Source organism: Phyllostomus hastatus, unplaced genomic scaffold (genome assembly GCF_019186645.2).
Source record: "Phyllostomus hastatus isolate PE091 unplaced genomic scaffold, TTU_PhHast_1.1 phas_contig_40, whole genome shotgun sequence".
In the NCBI taxonomy this organism is placed as follows: domain Eukaryota; kingdom Metazoa; phylum Chordata; class Mammalia; order Chiroptera; family Phyllostomidae; genus Phyllostomus; species Phyllostomus hastatus.
Window position 1 is genome coordinate 3530558 of NW_025333872.1, and position 24975 is coordinate 3555532.

The following is a 24975-nucleotide window of genomic DNA, read 5'->3' on the forward strand; positions in this document are numbered from 1 at the left end:
AGTAAGTTGTAGCAATCATAAGGCCACCTCATTTGTTTCTCTTTTGGGTACCAATGTCCTCCACTGCCTTTTACCCAATATCTGAAAACCATTGTTTTGTATATATTTATATTATACCATATATATATATGGTCTAGTTTTCAGTTGTTATTATGCTCCAGAAGGACTGGGCCCTGCCCCAGGGGCCTCTGTCACAGAGCCAGCCTCAGCAGCAGGAGAGCTGGGCTCTGATTCTCCCCCTCATCACCTGAAGGAGTATTTATTGAGTACTGACTCGTGCTGGGGCCACAGTGAGAGCAAGACAGACAGATCCCTGTGTCATGGAGATCTTAGTCTAAGGGTTGGGGGGTGCAGGCCATAAAAAATAAGCCAATAAATATGATATGTTAGCTAGCGATAAAGAAGGTAAAACAGAGTCATGGGTTAGAGAGTAACTAGGGGGTACTTCTAGTCGGGGTGGTCAGGGGAAGCCCCCCAAGGAGGGTGCTTTTGCCACTAACTAGCTATATAATTGAAAGCCAGGGCTTCCCTTTGCTTCAGCTTCCTAATCATGTTAATGAGAGTGTGGATTAGAGGAGCTCTATGGGCCTGTCCAGCTTTCAAATGCAAGGATCTGTCTTCTCCTGCATGATTCCTCCACCCTGTCCTGAGAAGAAGGGAATATGCCAGTAGTAGTGTATTTTCTCTCTGCTCTCTCTCCAGGGTGGCGAGGTCCTGTGTCTATAGAACAGAGAGAACAGGGCCAGTGGACAAGCACTTTTATTCTGTGAGCTTCATTTCCAGGTGCCTGTCCTCCCCCTGCCCTTGTAGCCACCACCCAATGCCTCCTAGGGGTTGGACACCCTCTGCTGGATCTGCACCGGGAGCCAGGGCCTGGAGTGTGGGGAGGCTCCCTGAGACAAGACTCCTGGCAGCTGTTTCTCCAGTGGGAGTGGGAGTTTCATACCAAATTCTGTAGCACCCCAAGGTGCCCACACTGTAGAGCTCCTGGGAGCTATCCACTGCTCTGTGGGTGCCATGGTGTCTTTTGACCCTGCAGGGTGGGGGGATCCCTGGAGACACAGATCACTCAGGCACTGCCTAGGGGTCATCAGGACATCGAGGTGATGGTACAGGGTTTGGTCTGAGAGATTGGAACTGGTCACCAAGATGCCCTGCCTCCCACTGCCCTGGCGTTGACTCTGACCCACTACCTGGCTTGCCCTGGCTGTTCCTGGGCTTCTACACCAAGGGCGGGGCAGGGGAATGGGCTGGTGAATAGCTAAAAATGACTATTATTTCCCTCTGTTCCACCACTGTGAAGTGCCCCTGCACTATATTATAATAGTACTACTTTATAATCTAAAAGGGTCTCTGTTGTTTATGAGAAACACTGCTACATGAGTGAGCTGAATCCCTTGTCCTGACCCCAGCACCCTGGCACTGCCTGACCCGGCCTACAGCTCCAGCACCCACAGCAAAGATGGCCCCAGCCTCATAGACAGCCTCCAGGACACCACCCCTAAAGAAACACAGCCTCCTCCATTGAAATTAAAGTCACTAGTTGCTCCCAGCAGCCCCCAGATCTCTTCTGAGGCCAGGGTAAGCGAGAAGAGGTGCCTTCATCTGTCTTCCATTCTTGCTGGACACTTATTGGAAACCTGAAAGGAGACAGGATGCTCTTGGTTAAGCTGTGCAAGGGGCTCTGACTTCACCCAGATTGAAGGGCAAGGGGTGGGATGTGAAGGCCACACCCCCTGGGTGTCCCGCCAGGGACTTCTCAGTGCCCTGACTGCCAGCGGCTTCATTTACTCCCCAAGCTCTAAAGGAAGAAGTCTTCTTTGCCCTTTGCTGAAGTTTCATCTCTCTGAGCCAGAACCAACACTCATTTTCCACCCCACGGTTTTCACTGACACACCTACTTCATTCTCCAACGGATTCCCTCCTTGCTTTTCGCTCCAGATATTTGTTACAGTCCAGCCTGGCTCCTCCCGATCACGTCCCCTCCATGCCTGTCACCTCCCATGGCTGGGCACAGAGATGGGCTCTCTGGATTAAGAACCAGAGCTCCTGAGTTCTAGCCAGGATGGTCCCCCACCTGTGACATTCGTAAATTTGGAACAATCATGTTAGTTTTCTGGGCCTTGCTTTCCTCACTCCCTAATACCTGGACAAAGCAAAGTGGCCAGCATGGCTCCTGGCTTCTCCCTGTGGCCCATGGACTGGCAGCATGGGCATCACTGGGGACCTTGTTAAGAAATGCAAAATCTTGGGCCCCCCGCCCCCCAGACTCACTGGACCAGAATCTGCTGTTTAACAAAACCTCTAGTCTCAGTGACACGTTAAGGTATGAGGAGAACTGGTGTGAGTGACATGCAGTTAATCTGCTTAAAGTTTCGCTCTCAAAATAAGAGCAAAAGGGAATTTCTGAAGATTTTTGGGCAGAGTAATGAACACACTATTTAAAACCACCTGCAGAAGGTGGAGAGCTGGAGGGGTGAGGCAGTTGCAGCCATCCGGTATGTGGCCACGGGGACCTGGCAGTGGGCGGGGAGGGTGGGTGAGGTTGGCCTGGTGTTGCTGAAGGAGAATCGGTAATTCTCTGTGACACATTGAATGTGGGAGGTAGCTGGGAGGATGAGGTTGAAAAAAAATTCAAGGCTATGAGCCCTTGGTCCTTCAGATCTAATTCTGTGTGCAGCTCCCTGGGCTGGCTTCACTGTTCACAGAGCTGATCTTTATTTTTAAACCACTCCTAGCTGTCCTCACTGAAGCAACTCTAGGACAGGAAGGAAGGCACACCAGACCAGCAGGCACACCAGAGCACATGACGGTGATGTGTCCCAGTCACTCTGGACCCCCGGTTCACAGCTCTGCTGCTGGTTAGAAACCTCTCCGGGGCCTGTAGAAATGCTGATACCCAGGCCACTCTTGTGGCTGATTAAATCAAAATCTCTGGGTGGGGTCAGGAGATTCTGACGGACAGCTGGAGCTGAGACCCACTGCTTTCCTGTCTCTGGTTCCAAGGATTGGTGAGGGCAGGTATAGGGCACCACCAGCCATGTGGCTGCTGACCAAGTCTCTGGTCTTATGTTTCCTCTGCACCACTGACCAAGCAGCCTGGGCCAGTAGGGCAGAGTCAGAGCCAGCTCCCAGCCCAGGGCTCTCACTGGCCCCCACAGACACTTGCGTGCAGGAGTGACTGGGGTGGGGATGGGGTGGAGAAGAAATGACACTGACTTGGGCTGAGAGGGCATAGCACTCCAAGACATGGTTCTCAACCCCAAATAAAAGGCACCATTTTACTCTGGCTGGTGTAGCTCAGTGGATTGAGCGTGGGCCTGTGAACCAAAGAGTCATGGGTTTGATTCCCCGTCAGGTCACACACCTGGATTGCGGGCCAGGTCCCCAGTAGGGGTCATGTGAGAGGCAACCACACACTGATGTTTCTCTTCCTCTCTTTCTCTTTCCCTTCCCATCTCTAAAAATAAATGAATAAAAATATTTTTTAAAAAGGCACTGCTTTTGCTTCATATTTTACTTTATGAGCCCCAGTTAAGTGATGGGGCTATCAGTCTATATTCAGATTTTGTGACTGTAGATTCCCAGAGTGGAGGTTTATCTGCTGCTACAGATAAACCATTAAAAAAAATCACACCTCACCATGTGGTCAGACCTCACCACAGAGGCCAACGTCCCCACCCATAGCACCCTGGCACTTGGCATTTGTGGTCATTATTTGGCAGAGGCCGACCACTGGGCAAAGGTGGAATCTGAACTTGACAGATGAGAGGGAGGCTGCCAAGGTCGCACAAGGCAGAGATAGCCCCAGCATTTAAGCCTCTTCCCTCCCAGTTCCGTGTTCTTTCCATTGCACAGGGAAGGACACAGAACAAAGGAGAGAAAGCTGGAGGCTCCTTAGAGTGGAGAGGATGGGGTGGGGGCAGTGGGGACGCTGAGGCACTTGGTCAGAGCCTCTTCCTGCTACCAGCTGGAGAAACGGGCATTGTGGTCATGGGAGTCACACTGAGGCTCCCGTCCAGATGGAAATACTTCCAAACTCAGGAAATAAGGGGGATTAAAAAAAAACATTCTAGAAAGGATTTAACCTCGTTTTCTCAGATTTTAAAGCCATCCTTGGTAGTTAGAAACAGCAGATTTGGCACCATGGATGACTAACGCCTCTTATGGGAGATATATACCTGTCCGCAGGTGCCCCTGGCAGGGGTTTAAACTTTCCACAGCTTTCCCTTGAACCCTAAATCAAGTAGATTCACATGGGCTTTGGTGAGGTCTAAGAGCCGGTGGGAGGCTTATGTTAAATCACCCTCTCTGGGCTCCTGTTCCCAGACTGATAGTCACAAATTCCCCATAATGAGCACTGCTGAAGAAGCCCAGACAGGCAGGCCCCTAAATTAAGAGCAGAGGGAGCCCAGGGGAGAGGGGAGTGTTTGCTTTGGCCGGGGAAGGTGCCTGGGCCCCGGCCTGCGTGTTTGCCTGACAGGCAGGCTTGATAAGTGGGCTGTGCAGAAAGTGCTGTGCAGTGGGACCGGGGCCATCTGCCACGCGTCCAGAGAGGCTGCACCTGCTGGACTCTCAGCCCTGACCTGGCAGGAGAGGGACCCTTTATCATCCTGTCTTCAGCTTCCTTTGCAGCCCCATGGTCACTAAGAACCCGGGGTTATTTTTCTTCCCTTAAGAATAAAAATTGAACCCTTGAACTTGTTTGTTTTGATGAATGACTTCCAGGCTGCTGTTTGTTTGGAGAACAAAGCTCCCCAGCTGCAGGGAGGGTGGAGGCCAAGAGACCGACAGGGACAGCAGAGTGGCTCTAAGACCCTGGGGCCCAGCGGAGAGTGTGCAGAAGTCCTGGGCTCTCCTGGCCCTGCCGTTTGTTTGCCGGGCAAGTTATTCAACCTCTGTGTGCTTCTGTTTCCTCACCTGTCGAAAGGGAGGTCACACTCTTGGCTCCATATACCTTACAGGAGTGTTGAAAGCATCAGATGGAATAATATAAATAAAAGATGTATAACTGGTAATGTGCTGTACACATTTTAGTAAGAGTCCCACCCCTCAGCCCAGCTTTATGCACGGTTGGGCAGAGTGGGGCAGGGAGACACCATCCCGACACAGGCCTTGGGTCCATGTTTCTTCTCTTCTGAGAGGGCTGGATGAAAAAGTCTCCATGACGTGTAGAAAAGGTGAGTAAACATAACTTAAAAATATTGCTCACTTGTGGACTTCTTGATGGGAGAAATGACAGTTGATTTTTATGAGTTGTTCTGGGGAGGGGGCCTCCCTGCCCCCAAAGCCAACCTCTTTCTCCACATGGCCTGGAAATTACATCTTGTACTTTTCTCAAAAGATTTTCTCCTGCAGTTCTGGTCCTGTTTTCCACATCATCAATTTCCTTTGTTCTACTGACCATTCCTTTCAGTATATAAATGTCTTCAAAACCATTTAAAACAAAAACAAAATCCTTCCTGCTCTGTGCCGGCTTCCTGTAGCTGTAGCCTCCTCTCCTCTCTTCACAGGTAAACTCCTCTGAAAAGGCATCTCCACTCACTAAACTGTGAGTTTAGAGGTATCTAAATTCACAGAGAGAGGCGTCTCTGCTTCCTCTTCTCCCCTTCTTCCCTCCACCCCTGCGGCCACGGGGGCTGTTATCCTTGCAGTTACTGGCCCGAGAGGACACGTGTCCAGGGCCATGCGTCATGCACGTGGCCAGGGGTCCACGTTCTGCCCTTGCTGACTCAGCCTCTCAGCAGCACTGCACTCTCCCAGCCTGTCTGCCCTGCAACACACTCTCTCGCTGACTTGCCTGGGGTCATCACACTTACTCACCCGCTGGCCCATCTCTGGCACTGGCTGCACCTTCTCAGGGTCTTGGCTGCGTTTCCCACTCTACCTCTAAATCTCATGGCAACTAGGGATTTTACACAATGCCACACCACCCAGACCTCCCTGCTGAGCTCCTGACTCAAGTCCAGCTGCCTACTCATCTTCTCTGGGCTCTCACACGGCTTCTGCAACTCCAGGTCCTTCCCTCTCTATCTGCTCCTCCCTGTCTGTCTCATTTCAGAAAATGACACCACCATCCTATCATCAGCTGCTCCTATCAGAAGCCCAGGAGCCCTCCTGACTCCCTGTTTCCCTCACAACTCACATCCAATCCGCTGGAAAGTCCAGGCTGCCCCCATCCCTGGCCTGGACCTTCCCCGGAGCCTGATCGTTGTGCTCCTCCTGGTCCTCTACAGCCCACTGTTCATACAACAGCCAGAGTGAGTTTCCCAAGGCAGCAGTCACAGCTCAACCTGCCACAGTTTGAATTCTTCAGTGAATTCCCACTGCACCTAGAATAGAAGCCAAACCCCTCACACAAGACTTGTGTGACCCTGCTGCCTTGCTCGGCCCCCCAGCCACCCCTGGACTCATTCCCATCCTGTGACCAAGCAAAGCCCCTTCCCTTCAGGCCTGCCCACTCTGATTTCTCTGCTTGCACTGCCCACCCACAGAACACTGCACAGATGCTTCATTCTCACTGCTCAGCTATCGGGTTAAAGTTCTCTTCTCCAGAGAGGCCTCCCCCACCCCTCCAGCTACAAGTGGACTTCCTTGTTGCACTCTGCATTACATACTTCAGCTGTTTCATAGCACTCATGAGCACTTCAAATTATCTGAGGTATCAGTTGATGTGGCCATCATGTCTCCTCCCTCCTCCTGGAATGTCAAGGGCACTCTGTCTTGTTCACTGCCACGGTACAACTCACTGCACTGGCACAGCACCTGGCATACTCGAGATGCCCAATAAATAGTGTTCCTTCCCTGACTGGCTCTTCAGAACTATTTGGTGTCTGATACATGTCATTAGAGTTTTTTGGCCATAGATGGGGCCTTGGAAATCACTGAATCAAAATTCATTTTTTTTCATTTTCTTTTTTAGACAAGGAAACTGAGGATGAGAGAAAGCAAGTTATGTGACCAAGGTGTCAGGAGAGATTGTTGGAAGAGCCTCACTGCCTTCTCTGGTTCTCACTGTCTCAGGTCTCAGACTAGACTTGACGATGGTGTTGATGGTGCTGATCCTAGTGGGGAGGAGAGGACAATAAGTAGGACAATAAGCATCCTGGTGAGGAAGCCTACTTGCCACTGATGAGGACAACATGGCAAAGGCCACCCTCTACTGGGGGTGCTCCATTCATGTGCAAACCTCCTAGTCTAAACGGCAGAGAGTTGGCCATGAAGCCGAGTGTAGGGACCTCAGGGCAGGTGTCAGTCATTGTAGGATCCAGGTCTGCCATTTCATCCACCAAGGAGCCTGTTGACCTGTGAAAGCAATGCTAAGCCTGTCTAGTAGCCTTCAATTATCGGTTCGAGGCTAAGAGTAGAAGCAGGCTGGGGTAAGGGCCCTGAGGCTCGCCCGTGTGTCTCTGGGGCGAGGGAAGGCAGGAGAAGAGGTGACCTGTGCACAGCAGGTGGGAACCTGCCAAGGGGAAGGGGGCGGGCAGTGATGAAGGCCAGGAAGGGCCTTCTCTTTCCCTTCCTGTTGTCTGACACCCCACACATATGGTTTCTGTAATTGTTATGGTGTCTTCAGGCCTGGGCTTTCCAGTAGTGTTTACAGCTACAACTCACTGGCAAGATCCATGCTCCAGCAGGAGACTGATGTTTCTAGCCAGGGATTCCACAAGTTACCAAACCTCCCAGCCCCCTCCTGTTTGGTGAGGCCTGAGCTAAAGAGAGGTGGCTTTGGGGACAGCGAATAAAGAGAGCTGATGACCTGGAAGAAAAAGAGATGCTTTGCCAAACAGGGCAGGTGCGGCTGGGCTGGTCATGCTCTTCACCTGTCTTGGGGTTTCTGTTACTGTCTCTTGGGGCTTTCTCCAGGAGGACGCAGAGTCCAGGCACATGGAAGTGACCGCAAGGCCAGTCCTGTGGCTTCAGGAACATGCAGGAAGCTTCCTCCTTCCTTCTCACCTCACTGCCTTCTCCAGCCTCCCCCCTCACCTGTCCCAGGGATGGTGAGCAGAGTGTGGTCACCTGTGGCCCTGGAGGAAGGTGCACTTACATTTCTTCTGCAGAATGTTCTGTCTGGCCTTGATGAATGCCAGGATGTCAGAATCCGTCTGGCTGTCTCCGGTGAGAGGGATGGACGACACTGGCTTTTCAGGGATGCTGGGGACAGCCACATGTCACACTTTACTACACCCCGTGTTTGGGCTCAGTGCTTACCTTTCCAAAGTGCTTTTTCCTTTTCAGTGACCCGATATCACCCCGGACACTATGAGAATGAATTTGCCTCCTCCTCACTCCCTCCCCCTTATCTGTGCAGTAGCCACAGCAAAACTTTACATGCAGATGTGTCATGTTCTCACCACCTCTCCATCCCCTCACTATTACGCCCCTCCTTTTGCCCTCCAACTTACCCAAAGCAAGTGCATTTGACCTGGGACCTATCTTCTTCAGCACCCAATTTAGATGTCATATGCCCTAGGATGCCTCCCCACTGTGTCCCCATCCCCTCCATGGCTTAGCTAGTTGCTCCGGAGGCAGAGATAACTATTCTCCCTTCTCTCCTTAAAAACAGAACCACAATATTTAGCTAAAGAAGCTGCTATAGCTAAAAACTACATTTCCCAGGTTCCTTTGCAACTAAGCGTGGCCAGGTGGCCAGGCTCTGGTCAATGAGACTTGTAAGAAGTACAGAAATCCCCTTAGGAAGGGAGGGATGCCTGTGTCTTTCTCCCTCTTCTTTCTCCATCCAACTCCTTCATATAAAATCCCCCTAAAGAAAATTCAGAGCAATGTACTTTCCTGGCCTTACCAAGCTTCCATCCTTACACCCATCCTTCCACACAGCAGGTGACAGTCTCCACTCCCTTGGAAGGCAGTGAGGATTATATGCAATCAAATATTCATTATCACAAGTAATATTTTGTATCCTCATTCCAGCTGCAACTCAGCCAGAGGTGCTAAAGCAGAGTCACAGCGGGAGGCAGGGAGCTGGGCTGGGGCTATCCCTTCTCTGTTCTCTCTGGGGTGGGGGAAGGCCTGGTGGAATTCACCCCTGGGCATCTTGGGAGAAGAGTAGGGTCTGCCAGGCACAAAGGGCAGGCGCTGGGGAGAGGCTTGATTCACTTTGTTCACCCTGGAATGAACGGCCCACAGGACTGAGGCCAGGCTTGCAAACTCTGTGTCCTTCCCTGCTTGAGGACTCCGTGGTGGAGTTAATGGCCTAGATTGGGACTGTCCTGGGCTGGCTCTTCTTTCCTTTAATGGCCCCATGTACATCTATTCACTAGAGACATGATGCATCTCTGCCCGCACAGGGCCCCAGCGACACTGGGAGAGATTCCAGGGGATTCCAGGTAGCAGAGTGGAGACTAGCCCTGGCTCTATCTGTGCGGCCCCTGCTCAAGGGGCTCCTCAGGTTGTGAGGGGAAACAGACTGACGACTTTGATGCAGTCTGCCCACAGCAGGGGCTGTCACAGGCGCAGAGGGAGGAGAAGACCACAGACCTGCCGTCCAGGGAGGCTTGAGTGCTGGTCTGCTCCGGGCTGCACAGGATGGGGCCAGGTGAGGGCAGGACTTTCCTGGCGCTCACATCACTGTAAAAACCAAACCTACAAAGGAGAAGGTATGGGAGGAGGCTTACAAAGAGAAATTCAGTGTCTATATTTAGGGACTGTATGGAGTGAATATTTGTGTCCCCTCAAAATCCATCTATTGCCTTTCCAACTTTGATGATGTCTGGAGGTGGGGTCTTTGCGAGGTGATTAGGTTTAGATGAGGGTATGAGGGTGGGTCCCCATGATGGGATTGGTGTCCTTATAAGAAGATGAAGAGAGACCAGTGCTGTCTCTATCACGTGAAGACCTGGCAAGAAGGCAGCCACCTGCAAGCCAGGAATAAGGTTCTCACCAGACTCTCTCTTGACCTTGATATGGGTTTCTTCATCCTTCAGAACTGTGAGACACGAATAAACTCCTGTAGTTTAAATTTGCCTATGGGGTTTTGTTATGGTAGCCTGAGCTGACTCAGATGGGGGCCAAGACTCCCCCGCTGTGAAAGATGTCTTAGTCAGTTCAGGCTGCTGTAACAGAAGACCACAGACTGGGTGGCTTAAACAACAGGAACCTGTTTCTTAGTTCTGGAGGCTGGAAGTCCGAGCTTGGGGTGCCAGCGTGGCTGGGTTTCTGTGAGAGCCCTTGTCAGGAGAGCCGGTGGCCGACTCACCTGTGTCCACGTGGTGAGAGGAGAGCGAGGCAGCTCTCTGGCCTCTCTTTTCAAGGGCACGAGTCCCATTCAGGAGGCCTCCACTCTCAGGACCTAGTCACCTCCCAAAGACCCTGCCTCCAAACATCATAGATTAGGGATTAGGTTTCAACACACACATTTTTGGAGGACACATTCAGTCCATAATATTCCACCCCTGGCCCTCCAGAACTCAGGTCCTTCTCACATGAAAAATACCTTCATTCCATCCTACCAGCTCCCCAAATCTTAACTTGTTTCAGCATCAACTCTAAATCTGAAGTTCAAAGTCTCATCTAAATTCATTTAATCAGGTATAGGTGAGACTCAAGGTATTCTTGGTTCATCTAGAGGCTAAATTGCCCTCCAGCTGTGAACCCGTGAATCCAGACAAGCTACGTGCTTCTAAAACACAGTGATGGGACAGGCCATGACAGACATTCCCTTTCCAACAGGGTAAAGAGAAAATAGGGACAGGTGATGGGTGCTAAGGGAGTCTAAATCCTAGCAAGGCAAACTCTCCAGGGTTCTGAAGGCCTGAGAATAATCTTCATTGGCTCAATGATCTGCACTTCAGACTCACTAGGGTTAAGGTCCCGCCTTCTGGACCCACTGGAGTAGAGGTCATCCAGGCTCTGCTGGCCAGGGGTCATGCCCTCATGGTTCTGCTAGGTGCCTGCTTTACTCCAGCTTTGGGCAGATGCTGTTTGACCTGTTGAAAGCAAGTCAGTGGGCCTTCCTTTTGAAATGGAGGCGCAGCTCTGAAGGTCTCTGAATCCCCTTTGGGGTTGTTCTTCTATTGCCTTAAAGAATAGTGCATGTTCACAGCAGAATAGCTCTATGGTCCCATCCCGTGAAATCCAAGAAGTCCAACAGCGTGCCTTCGTTCCTCCCCAGCTCCCCCTCTCCAGTTCACACCGTCAGGGTTCCTGCTGGGGTGGCTACTGAGTCCCTGGTTCACACCCACACTCATCTCCTTATGGTCGCTTGGGAACACCCTTGGTGCTCTCTTCTGAAGACACTTCCTTGTTTTTTGCAATAACGATAGGCTGAGATTTTCCAAGTCTTTACATTCTAGTTCTTTTTTGCTTAATAATTTCAACTTCATGTGATTACTTGCTTCTTATATTTTACTATAAGCAGTCAGGAGAAGCCAAGCCAATCCCTCAACACTTGGCTTAGAAATTTCCTCAGCTAATATCCAGTTTCATCATGTGTAAGTTCTACCTTCCACAGAATACTAGAACTTGAACACAACTCAGCCAAGTTCTTTGCCACCTTATTACAAGGATTGTCTTTACTTCACTGTCTAATACCACGTTCCTCATTTCTGTCTGAAACCTCATGAGAATGACCTTTACTATCCATCCCTATTTCTATCAACATTCTGAACATGGTTATTTGTCTTCTCTAAGATGATGGAAGCTTTCTCGACAGCTCTTCTCTTTCCGTTCTGAGTTCTCCTTAGAATTCCTGTAAAAGTCCCTTTATTCCCTGGCCAGGAGGCTCAGCTGGTGGGAGCATCATCCCGTGTGCCCAAAGGTTGCAGGTTTGGTATCTGGTCAGGAAGTGTAGGGAGGCAATTGATAGATGTTTCTTTCACATTGATGTTTCTGTCTCTGTATCCATCTCTGTCTCTCTCTCTCCCTTCCTCTCTGTTTAAAGAGTCAATAAATATATTCCTCAGGTGAGGGGGAAAAATGTCCCTTTATGATAGTTTTGGCTACTTCTAGTTACGTAGTTCAAAACTTTCTAGCTTCTACCAATCACCTGGCTCCAAAGCTGCTTCTACATTTTTTGGTGTTTGTTATAGCAGCACCTGACTCCTGGTACCAATTTCTGTTTGAGTAAGGTCAGGTTGCTCTAATACAGTACCAGTTCTGAAGGCCGGAAGTCTGAGATCAGGGTGTAGCATGGCTGTATTCTGCTGAGAGCCCTCTTCTGGGTTTCAGACTGCTCACTTCTCATTGTGTCCTTACACAGAAAGAGAGTGAGTGTCCTCTCACGATCTACTCCTTTCCCAAAGACCCCATCTCCAAATACTATCACAATGAAGTTAGAGTTTCAACATGTGAATTTTAGTGGGGGGGGGACACACAGACATTTAGTCGAGAACAGATGGTTCACACATTAATTTTCACATTGCAGCATTGCACGCATTGGCTATGCAAATTGAACAAAAACAACAAAAATCACAGTTGTCATTTACAGACACCGTCTACACACCAGGTTCTGGGGAAGCACTCTGCAAACATCATGCCATTTAATCCTCTCGACAGCCTCATTATCCCTACTGTATACATGAGAAAACTGAGGTTTTCAAAAATAAATTTTGAAAGAGGTTAAAGGAATTTTGAAAGTTACCCAGCTGGTAGTGGCAGAATCTGGGTCTAACAACTCAGTCAGGCTTTAGGACCCCTGCTCTGAATCTCGATGTGATACTAACTGGACCCAACTCTGGTGCTCTGCGGGAGCACGCTGGGTGCACGGCTTATCCCTGGCCACACCAGCTGCCCTTAGGAGGCCAGCTGTGTTTCCTGAGTGAGGAGTCAGAACCAGCAGCTCACACAGATGCATTTTTGCCTGTTTTACTAGGCTGCCTAGTGCAAGGGCCTCACCTTGGATTCTTCGCTGGGTATAGCAGAACCCAGAAGCACCCCTTGGGAGATAAAAGGCCAATGGCCAGAGCTGTCCCAGACTCCAGTGACGGATGGGATCTTCCTCCTTGCTTTGGATCCGGTCTTACCTAGACAGCACATCGAAGAAGGAAGAGGTCTAAAAAGTCACCTGGTCAGAACCCTCCTTTTGCAAATGGGAACTCTCAGACCCATGGTTAGAGGCAGGTGCACCAGATTTGCCAAGTCTGCATCAGGACTCCAAGGAACTCCCCAGGCCTGACATGATGCTGACTTACCCCTGATTACAGCCCCTTCCCCAGCTCCAGCCTCTGCCCTCTCCTGTCTCTTCCAGCATCAGGCCTTCTTACCCTGGGCCTGCCCTTCACAGGTTCAGGACTGTGGTTCAAACAAAAGGAGAGTAAATCAGACCTGGGACTTCTTCCCCCTGATGCTTAATTCCCAGCACCCCAGAGACTCTTCACTGAGGGGGCCAGTTGAAGATCTGTTGTTTGATGAGGGCTGCTGCAGGACCAGAGATAGCCACTAGGTGGCAGGCTATGCACACTTTTCTTTAAGGACAGGGTTCAATTCTCTGGGCTCTAATTGGCGAGTTCTCCCTGCAGGTCAAGAGAAGGGAAGGAGAATGGGCTTTCCATTCCGCAGTACAGGTCAGTTTGGAAGCCATAGCAAATCTTGTAAGATCAAGTGATTAGCACACAAATGCTTCATTAACTCGATGGTTTCCCAGTGGAGCCTTTCCTAAGATTCCAGGGAGTGTTCACAGGGGCCAGCTGGGAGTAGACAGGAAAGGTCAGAGATGGACATGGCAGGGCAGAAGGGCATTGTGACCACACCGTGGCAGGCCCCCCGCAGGCCCAGATGCCCAGCCTGGTGCTTCCACCGGCCCCTGCAGGAGCATGGCACAGTGCAAAGGCATGGGGCTCCTGAGGGAAATAACTCCTCTGTTCCTAAGCTGCTCCAGTGTCACTGGATGCCACAGCTTGGTTTTTGAACCCTCATGCTGCAAATTGCTTCTATCCTTTCTCACGTCCAACCTGCCTTTGACACTGAATTCATTTCTCATGTTGACATTTGTTCTGGAGAGAACATACCAGGCATCAGAATTAATTATCCTTCTTAATAAAAATTAATAAACAATATTAATTGTAATTAGACCTCCTGGGTTGCCAGTTGGAGTGTCGTGAACTTAGTGACCGACCCGCAGGCCCTGTGCATCCTTGGGGAAGTGAGGACGTCGGGTTTCTTTCAGACCCGAGGAGCGGAGGAGCAGCCCCTGTCCCGCACAGAGTCTGTCGGCAGCAGCCGCGCTGGAGCTCAGGTGCAGGCAGCCAGCTGGACTCACTCTCTCGCTCCAGCAACTCCTCAGTGGCACTGACACATTTATCTGCTCATAGAATAACAGTGTCGGAGGGACCTTGATGCATCTTACAGAAGATGGAGGGAATTCCAAAGAGGGAAGGTGGCTTGCCCAAGGGCCCCCTGCTTGAAAGAGCTCTGATGAGGATTTGTTTAATACACTCTTTGTGAAAGTGTAAAGGGGGACTCTTGGAGGCGACCACTGGTGATCTGATGGGCACCTGTGAAATCCAAGGTCCTGAACGTTAAGGTTAAAGATCTCTTAGCAAGCACATCCAGGGATCATCCTGAATTGGAATACCCAGGAAGGCCAAGCCAGCATGGGTCCTACTTCTCAGACAAGGTGGGTGCTGAAGCAGGAGCGCGATCCTAATGGCTAGTTTTGGAAGGACACCACATCCAGGGCTAGTTCTTAGACCTAGTCCGCAGTGGGCACTCTCTCAGAGAGCTGGCAGGTAAAGGCCTGGTAAAGGACAGGTGGACAAGCAATAAAGAGTGGCAGCCTTTGCTGATAAGGAGATGGGAGAAGGGCAAAGAAGCATAGAGAGGACGAGAAAAGAAAAAAGGGAGAAAGGGAATGCAGGATGGGCATGCAGACGGGTAGAGTGAGAGAGTGAAAGAAAGATGGGAAGGTGAAGGCAGTGATGGAGTGAAGCTGGGAAAGGAGGGGAGGCAGGGAGTAGGGAGCAGGGAGCGGGAAGGAAGGAAGAAATGCCGCTTAACACAGAGTCTGAAAGTCTGGAGTAAGCTGTAGCTCTGCACATTACTAACCAGAGTCTAAAGCATCACACCCCCTTCCTGGGCCTCAGTTTTCTCACTAGTGAAACGAGGGGATTCACTTTCGGGTTTCTCGACCAAAATAGTGGGGCTGACAGCAGGGAGGTCTGGTTTCCAGGCCAGAGGCTGGCCTTCGAGGGTAGCACAGATTTGCTCTTTGCAAACCCTGGCCCCTTAGGAAAATCAGAATGTGGACACATTGAGAGAGGAGAGGCTCCATGCAGGAGAGACTGGTGTTTGGCAGAATATAAAGAAAGCACGTTTGTATGAAACAGTACAGAACACAAGCAGGAAAATGCCACCTCCCACTAAACAACAGAATGTGCCCGTGCCCCTGAAGCGCAGTCACTGATGTTAATGGAAATCGACTCGAGGAGTGGGGTGGGGGCGGCCAGATGCTGGTGGCCTGTGTTCCAATCCTGTTTCAGCACCTATTAGCTGGGTGACCCTGAGCAAGCTAATCAATCTCTCGGAGCCCAGTGTTCTCACCTGTAAGGTGGGGACAACGAGAGTACATACTTTGCACATTTGTTCAGTGCCTGGCCCAGGGAGCCCTTGGTGGATGGCAGGGGATGTTATTACTGTAAGAGAAGAAAGTCAATCCTGTCTCCCTGGGGGAATTTAAGGGCATCAGCAACTAGCCCTCCACTTGGATGTTCACAGACAATGCTTGAGATGCCACAGTGGCCGGGCAGAGCTCTGTGAGCTCTGTGAGTCAGCCTGATAAAGCAGGTGGCAGGTGATTTCTTTGTCAGAGGGGAGCCCTAGGCTTCTCCCTTTCCAAGCTCTCACCTGCCTGTTTATAACCTCTCTACCTGTTGTTTTTGGTGTTGAACTCCTGCTGTGGGAGGGAATTTAGGGGTGCTGACCACGTGCAGTCCAGGCATCTTAACAAACACTGGTCAGGACAATTGGTTATTCTGATGAGGGCTAGTGATTGGACCAGAGCACGGCTGCCCAGGGCCCACCTGAGAGCCATCCCCCCAGGGACTGTCCTTCAGCAGCCCTCAAAGGGCTTGCATGGCACTCCAGGAGCGGGTCGGAACAGCTCCCATGGCGGTCTGACATACACATTTGAAATTCAAGGCTCTGAACGTCACTTTGCAGGCACAGTCTATGTCTACCTCCTAGCCCCAGGGTGTGCTCACTGGGCCTTTCCTGACACCCCCGGTCATCTCGGACACACACTCTCTCTTCATTCATTGTCTTTGGAACAAGAGAAAAGTTGGAGATGGGATTTCTATTTTTTGGGCAGGATAGTTCCACCAGGAGCAGCTACACCAGAGATCAGACTGAGCCTGGGGAATACCCAGTGGTTCTGAGCCTCACAATTAGGCGGGGGCCTTATTCCCCTGTCGAGGACACAGGAGGGGCTCAGAATGGAGCCAGAGCAATGATTGGGGGGAGCTCTGGCCGCTTGGCTGGCTGGCTGTGTGTTTTTCGAGCATGCTCTGTGGAGTCCTGGGGTTTCTGGGAGGGGCCTCTGTGGGGAAGGGGGCAGGTGTGCAGGGCTGCAAACTCAAGTGCCCCGGAGGCTGTCAGGGACCCAGAGAAGCGCTGCTGTCTACTTACATGGCCTTTTCCTCTTCATTAGTGGTGTATTTTCAGGGAAGTTTTATAGAAAATTGAGCAGACAGTACAGAGAGTTCCCATGTAACCCCTTCTCTCTCCTTATGGTTTCCCCCTATCATTACCATCTTTGCATTGGTGTGGTATATTTGTTATATCTGATGAACTAATATCAATACGTTATTATTAAGTGATAGCTAACACGGGCTCCCTCTTTCTGTCGTGTGTTCTATGGGTTTTGAGAAATGCATATCACATGTCCACCATTGCAGTGTCCCACAGCATAGTTTCATCGACTTAAAAATCCCCTGTGGCCCTGGCTGGGGACACTCAGTTGATTGACAATTGTCCTGCAAAGGGAAGGGTCGCCAGTTCAATTCCCAGCCAGGGCACATGCCTGGGTTGCGAGTTTCTAGTTCCCAGTTAGGGGCTTGTGAGAAGCAACGGATTGACGTTTCTCTCCCCCTTTCTGCCTCCTTTCCCGTCTCTCTAGAAATAAATAAATAAAATCTTTTAAAAAATTCCTCTGCATTCCCCTCTTCACCCTTTCTACCCTCCACCCAGCCCTTGGGCATCCCTGATCTTTTACTGTCTCCATAGTTTTGCCTTTTCCAGAACGTCACAGTTGGAGTCACACAGTGTGTAACCTTTTAAGACGGGCTTCTTTCACTCAGCAACATGCACTTAACTTCTTCCAGGTCTTTCTGGCTTGATAATTTGCCTCTTTATCACTGAGCAATATTCCAGCATCTGGATGCTCCACAGTCTGTTTACCCGTTCACCCTTTGAAGGATGTCTTGGGGCAATTATGAATCAAGCTGCTGTGAACCTGTGAACACCCACGGGCGAGTTCTTGGGCGCACAGGATCCCCAGCTCCTTTGGGGATCTCCGTCGGCTCTTCGTGCTTGGGACAGTTTCTCAGACTTTTCCCGTGTCTGCTGACAGGTATTTTGTAGATCGTCCCTGCATTGGGACTTGCCTGCTGTTTTCCTCATGATCTGACGGGGTTATGGGTTTTGAGAAGAAGACCTCAGAGGCAGAGAGCCATTCCCATCACACCAAACCCAGCAGGCTGTCTGACACCGGCCCCGTGCCCGCCTTTCCAGTGCGAGAGCTCAGCCCCATCCAAACCCGGTCAGAGGACCGCTCCTGGTGGCGGAGGCCGAGGCCGCTCTCCTGCCCTGGCCTCTGTCGCGACCGTCCGTCTGGGCGCTGGTGACAGCGGAGGCATACGTCACTGACCTGCGGCCTGAGTAGTGTGGTTGGAAAGAGATAAGGGTGTGGATGGCACCAGAAGGGACCTGCCTTCAAAAGGCGGTGAGCGGGGAGGTGGCGCCCCTGCCGGGTCATGCCATCATTCAGGGAAACCAGCTCTGGGCCGGCCACGGTCCTCATCGGGGCTGCCCACCTCTGTCCTGACTGTGTGCCGGACAGTCTTTACCAGAGCGCCCCCGGATCCTGGCGGGCCGACTCCCCTCTGCCCTCCTACCCACACCCCTCCCTCTCCCCCCCACTACTCCCCAGCCCCACCTGCTGCCCACCCCTTCTTCCTGCTCAGGGCAGAACCAGGGCTTGTGGGTCAGCTGCTTCTCCTGTTGCCATGGCAGCGGGTCTGTGGCTGTCAGAGCAAGGGGAGGCCTGAGGGGTTGTGCTGAAACAGGCCTGAAAGGCACCAGCCTGCGTATTTACACACTATTTAACAGTGAAAGTGAATGATCCTCCCAGACCCCACAGCCTATAACCCTTTAGAGCAGCAGGAGCGGGCTGAGGGCAGGAAGGGGCCATTTCCGGCGCCCCCCACCCCCCTTGTCAGTAGAACTGTCTTCCTACCTGTTGCTGGGGGGAAGCTGGGGCCTTTCGTGCTGAGATTCAGGCACCTGGGGGAAAGGCTGCGTGTGGCCGAGCGGGTTCCCTGCTGCAGGGTTCACCTGTTGGCCCAAGAAGGAGTTTCGTTCACAGTGTTCGCCTGAGTCTGATGACCGGGGAAATGCCCTTCATTCAGCCCCCAGGGGAAAACCAGCTGTGGGCTGGCATGTGTGGCACAGGTGGGGACAGGGAGACATAGACGTGCAGTGACAAGTGTGATGACAGGCCCCAAGACACCGTCTTTGGGTGGCAGGGTGATAGGTAATGTGCGATTTGTTCTTTGTGCTTTTCTGGGCTAAGTTTTCCAAATTGGGCATGTATTACTTCCTGCACTTAGGAACACATGTTTAAAATGTGATCCAACAGTTCTCCAGAAGTCCTTTCTGGTTCTGCTTCCCCTGCTCCAGAGAGATGCCCGCTTTGTGCGGGGAGCAGTCCCGCCGCACTCCCTGGGGCCTGTGCGTCTCCACGCAGGGCTCATGGACAAGGCTTCCCTGCAGCTTCTCTGGGTCTTGGCAGAACGCCCAGAGCATGAGAGCGTGGGGGTTCATTTCCCACTTGCCTCCCTGTCCCCCCGGGATGCTGTCAGGGGACACTCTCCGTATCACCTCCCATGTTCTGATGAGGCTTACTGCTTTCTGGCTCGCCCCACCCAGGGTGCAGCCCCACTTGGGGTGTGTCCGCAGGCTGTAAAACCGCTCAGTGGCAGCACAGCCGTGGCACCTCAGGAGCAGGGTGCCCCATCCTCCCTGTTGCAGTCACCTGGTCCCTTTTAGGTCAGTGACATCCTGTGGGACAGAGGACTCACGGAGCTGACACCTTTGCGTTTCTTGTTACTAAAACGAGGGCTTGCTTCCTGAGCTGGGGCTGAGGGCACGTGGGCTTGAGAGTTGAAGCCCCCACACTCTTCCTCTGGCAGCCCCATGGGGGCCGTGTCTGCCTCTCCCCAGCTGCCCTGACTGTCCCTGGGCCCCAGGAGGAGGACAGGTGCTAGGGCAGCAAGGGGTCTGGCCAGGCACCCATACCTGCAGTCTGCTGGCCTCCTTGATCCACCAGGCTTCAAATTCCTTCTGCAGCTTCACCTTGGCTTTGTCCATGAGCAGCTGCAAGTGCTCTATCTCCACCTTCAGGGCCTTCAGGCGTGTGAACATGGTTTTATACCTGCAGTGGCATCAGAGAAGAGTCTTGAAAGTCACTGGTGGGAGGGAGGGCTGCCCAAGGACCGTCGGCTGCCTGTCTGTGCCTCAGTACTGTGTTGGTAAGAGGGACTGTAAAGTTGCCCACTGAGGCCAGCGTGTCCTCCCACCACAGAGAAGCAGAGCCGGGTGTTTTTGTCCAGTGGGCCCACAGGCCTCCGTGTGGGAGATGAACAACCGTTTCGCATAGTGACAGCTACCGTTATGGGGCATTTGCAAAGGGGCAGACGCTGCGCTGGGCACTGGACATACACAAGCTAATTCAATCCTCTCCACAGGATTACGAAGGAGACACTGTTATGTATCCTCTCTGCTGCACAGCTTTGGAACCTTGGGCATGGGAGGGTAAGTATTATAACTTGTTTCACGGCACAGAGCTAACAATGAGAGGAGCCAGGGTGGGGACCCAGGCCGTCTGGCTCTGGAAGCACAGTCTTCACTGCCTCCCAGTCCGCTGGTTCACCCCCGTGCTGAGGACCAGAGGCGGCAATGCACTTGTCAGTGCACCTGTCGGCATGGGTCACGCATGTGTGGGCGTGGGGCATGCTGCGGTGAGTCAGAAGCTGTCCAGCGGGAAGCGTTGAGCTGACCCTGAGGTGGGAAGTGAGGACCAAGGAGTCAGGATGGGGCACAGTGAAGACACAGAGGGATGGATTGGAAAGGAACTGAGAAAAGTGAATGGAGTGAGGGGGACAGCGGACACCTGGGGAGTGAACCCAGGGAGCAGCTGTGCAGGAGGGCAGGGCCAGCTTTCTGGAAAGAGGGGGCTGGCAGGAGGAACCACAGCACATAGTTATCAGGAGCGACCTGCCCGCCAGCTGCATGGGACCTGTCCTCAAGTCTCTGGATGGCAGGGGTGTGTGTGTGGGGGGGGCAAGGGTGGAGGGGTTTGCTCAGGGTGGGTGCCTAGCCAGTCAAGGGCAGCCTGTGTCGCAATGACACCATTGGCACCTTGAGGGCAAGGAGGTGACTTGTTTGGTCTCCCCAAATCTCTCCATGGAGTGGAAGGAAGAGCAAACATTTGCTGAATGCACGTACAAATGAATGAACTAAAAAGCTTGGCTGGAGTGTTAAGCAAGATTCTGTGACCATGCTGTGTATCAGTAATGGCCACATGTCTGTTTAGGCTTGAGGTTCCTCACTCTGTAACTGAAATCACCTGGAGGCCTGAAATGGCTACAAGGGGATACAATGTTCTCAGGACGCCTTACAGATTAAGAGACCGAGGAGGGAGGTGGGTGAAGCCGCAGGCGGGAGGCAGACCTCTCTGGTCATACTTCTTGCGTCCCCTAGATGGCAGCAGTAGACAAGGCTGGTTGCTTCCTCAGCGTCAGCCTGGGACATTGAGCCGCGTAGGGGGCTGACAGCAAAGGGCTCTCCCTGCCTGATACTTCAGTTCCCAGTCCAACTTCACCTGCCCAGGGATCCCGCTCAAAGGCAGCAACGTCTCCAGCTGTTTTAGGACACAGCTGCTAGGCCCACTTCCCAGAGAAGCTCTAGGCCTGATCGGGGCATAGCCACTCTTTGGACCCTAGGCAGCTCCAGTCTCCCTGGGAACCGTCTGAGGCTGGGGGCAGGGTGGGCAAGGAGAAGAGAAAGGGCACCTTCTCTTTTCTTCCTCCAGTTGTGACCGCAGCTTCTCTTCCAGCTGGTCTGGCCCTGAGCGCACGGCCATGTTTTCAGAGATACCTGGAGAAGGGAGATCAGTGCTCATGGTTTACTTCAATGGGGGAGAAAGGTGAAGGGGAAAGTGTGATATTTAGGCAGACGATGGAGCCAAATGGATGAAAGGGGACCCTGTGAGTTCCTTCCAGGGCCTCAGGATGGGAGCCCACTTCGGCCCCCTCCTCTGGATGGCGGCCCCTGCTCTGATGGAAGCCCCCACGAGGCTCCCGTGACTCTGACTCTGCTGGTCGGCTGTCCTCACGCCCAACATCTGTCACAGGAAGAGGATTCTTCCTTACGTAGCTACTAATCCTTTTGCTATTGAGTTCTCTCATTTCCTCTGGAGTCCCTAGGGAAGATGCGAAATAGCATTTCCCCATCCTTTGGTACAGAGCCCTTTGCAAACCAAGAAGACATCATTAAACCAGCTCACGTCTTTCTTTGCACCAGCTGAGGGGCTGAGTTCTGTAGGTTTCTGGTTTTGACTTCCCTCTAAAGCAGTGCTTCCCAAGCCTGATTCACCCAGGCACTGCGACAAGAGCCGAGACCCACACTCCCATGCGCTGCCCATAAGACAGGGTGACAGGACTGTGTCGAGGCCTTGGGGAGGGCCATGTCCCCACGTGTGATGACCCCCACAGCTGGTTGACGGGCTGCCCGCTCTGGCTAGTGTGGTTGTCTGGAGCCTGTTCTTTCCTGGCTGGGTGGTGAGGTCTGCTTACCCTCCCAGGAGTCTGTGGGGCTGCACTGCATTTTTAGCCTCAGAGGAGGCCCTGCTTTTAACTCCATGCAGGGCAGAATCTACTATGGGCTGGGTAATTTCTCTGGACATGACCAGACTTAATCCTTCTAGTACCCATCTGAGGCGCTGTTGTTCCCACTTTACAGAGAAGGGCTTTGAGGGTCAGAGAGGTTAACTTGCACAAGGCCACATGGGCCATTTGTTTGATTGCAAGGGTCTTGGGTTCAGAAATTCCTTCTATGACATTTCTGCTGTATGGCCATTCGGTTTCTGCCTAAATGATTACTTCCAGTGGTGGGGAACTCACTACTTCCTACGATAGCACATTTCATTGTGGGCAGCTCAGTTTCCTCTGTGAGCTGAGACCTGCCATACTAACTTCTTTTCACCTCTACTTTGGATCTTTGGAACAGTATAACATGTCCTCCTTCTAATATGATGGTTCTTTAAATATCTTAACAACAACAACAACAAAATACCACATGTGTCTGGAGCGATATTCTCAGGCTGACTCTGTCCTCATCGAAGGGCTCAGTGACAGTTAACTTTCTAACTGATCTTAAGTCCAGAGTCTGAACCTGGACACAACACTCCAATGTGTCTGAGAGGGACAGGGCAGAGAGGGGCTCTCCTTGCCGTTAAAAGTTTATGCTCTTTATTTCCACAGCAGGTGAATTACTAACAATGACCATTTATGGAGTGCCTTCTGTCTGCCAGGTTCTGCCAAGTGCTCTATACATCTTACTGCTCGTTCTCACACAGCCAAGCAGGGAGGTGTTACTGTCTCACTCCAGTTAGACTTGGAGGCACAGAAAGGGCTGTGACGAACCCAAGGACACACAGCTAGCAAGTGGCGGAGCTGGTTCCAAAGAGCTGAGTGCTGACACCGGGCAGCCTTCCCAGCAGCCTTGTCATTGTCTTGGCCATGCCAGTTTGTCACTGGCCATTATTAAGCTTGAGGTCAGTGGAAACACTTCTCATGTTTTTAGGAGTGGTTGTCGAAACACATCCCATTTCAGTGTGGTTGTCGTTTTGACCCCAAATGCAGCGTGCCCATTTACTGGGGTTCAGCCTGTGGAGAGGTCCTTACTCTGTCCCGTGCTTATTTCCCCCCTGACTGCCATTTCTGTCATTACCTAATTCATTGTTAAGTGTGTCCTACAGATTAGGATTCTGTTCTCTATCTTCCAGGTCCCTGTTGCTTTCTATCCCTGTGTCAAGTGACAGCTGCCATTCATAAAGTGACCGAGCAAGCGTCTGACTCCATCGTTGAAACACAGGAGATGTTTCTTAAACTTCCCCACAGAAGACCACACCGTCGCCCATGCTGGTGCATTTTATTGGCCCCAAGGAGCCAGACTGCCTGTCCATGTAGCCATGTGCCCCAAGCACAGCCCCCAAGGCAGGGAGGTCAAGGCACGGCCCTTCTGCTCTTCGCATCTCCCCGACTTTGTTCGCGGGCAGGCGCCCTCAGTGCGCTCTGTGTTTGCCGGCCCTCGTCCTCTGAAGAACGTCAGACGTGAGAAGCTGAAGACAGTGTCTTAGCATCGAACCGGTAATGGCAGGACTTGACATGGACAGACTATTTCCTCTCTTAACAGTTTCAGAGATGGACAAATGTATCTTCTAGCCTCTCAAAAACAAAAGCTGTGAATCTCCTTCCTTCTGTTAATACTTTTGAGCACCACACCAAGACAACCTCTGAGAAATTCAGTGAATCCCCTGCTCTGTGGTGACCGGCTGGGCGTCCTGCAGACACACACTGCACGACCGGACACTGGAGGCTGGGCTCCTGGGGCTGCCTGGGGGAGTCTCATCCAGCGTCCCCCCACCCCCAGGCAGTCTCAGGGGGCCTTGGGCACGGCAGAGGGCAGGACAGAGGCCGAGATGGGCTGGCTGCTCCAGCTGGAGTGCCAAGCCCTGTGCAGGACAGGGGCTCTTGCCCCACCCTGCACTGGCTGTCTTTTCCTGGAGCATCTTGCAGGTGCCCCTGGCAACAGTGAGTTGTGAGTATCCCGGAAACCTGAGGGTGCCCAGGAGCCTCGGGCAAGGAGAGCATTCTGAAGGCAGCTGAAGAAGAATGGAAGATGATGTCGGCTCCTGTGGGTGGGGCTGACATCATGCTGTGATTCATTCTTGTCACTCTGGCCGGCAGATATCATCACCTCCATTTTCCAGACAAGGAGGCCAAGGCTCAGGGTGACCAGGTGGCTTGCTCAATGCCATAAAGCTACCAAAGAGCAGAGCCAGCCTTTGAGTCCAGGACTAGCCATCTGTTCACCTATGTAACAAATGTTTGTGAGTGTTGACGTGGGCCCACTCCTGTGCCAGGGGCAGCCTACTGTGGAGGGCAGACATTCAACTACTTGAAAACTGAGTCTATGATAGAATATAGGGGTTGAAAGCTTCTGTGAGGAAAGAGAAAGCTGGGTACAAGTTGGACAGCAGCCATGTTAGGCATGAAGTCAGGGGCCTCTCTGAGGAGGGGACATTTGAGCAGAGCCCTGAATGAAGAGAGAGAACAGCGCGCAGAATTCAGGGGTGAGAGCAGAGCAGTAAGTGCAAAGGGCCTGAGGCGTGTCTGCTGGTGCAGCTGGAGAACAGTGGGAAGGCCAGTGTGTCAGAGTGTGGCCCCTTCTACCTGGTGTGATTTTGTGGTGTGAGAGAGATCACTAAGGCTCCTCTTCCTACTTCTCCATTCTTCCTGACCTCCCACCCACACCCCCCTCACCCACACAGGGCGAGGGAGAGCAATGGGAGTTGAGGCCAGTGAGGAAACTGAGCCCAGATCACACAGGACCTTGTAGTCATGGGAAGGACTTTGGCTTTGAGAGAGACCAGAGGCCGGAGGGTTCTGAGTAGAGGAATAGCTTGATCTATTCCTTTGGTAGCTAAGCCAGGCAGGTTTTTCTGCTGAGCAAGACAAAGCT

General features: G+C 52.1%; 1 protein-coding gene across 1 annotated transcript in view; it reads right to left on the reverse strand.

The window, feature by feature from the left end:
- Positions 1 to 24975, reverse strand: part of KIF6 (kinesin family member 6) — a 417010-nt gene that overhangs the window by 2068 nt on the left and 389967 nt on the right. Inside the window, exons 17-22 of the mRNA XM_045842819.1 lie at positions 21243 to 21327; positions 19468 to 19603; positions 18407 to 18504; positions 9499 to 9588; positions 8048 to 8154; positions 7675 to 7751 (exon numbers count right to left, since the gene is read on the reverse strand). Of these exons, the coding sequence (XP_045698775.1) occupies positions 7675 to 7751; positions 8048 to 8154; positions 9499 to 9588; positions 18407 to 18504; positions 19468 to 19603; positions 21243 to 21327 (593 nt within the window). The remainder of the gene's footprint in view (positions 1 to 7674; positions 7752 to 8047; positions 8155 to 9498; positions 9589 to 18406; positions 18505 to 19467; positions 19604 to 21242; positions 21328 to 24975) is intronic.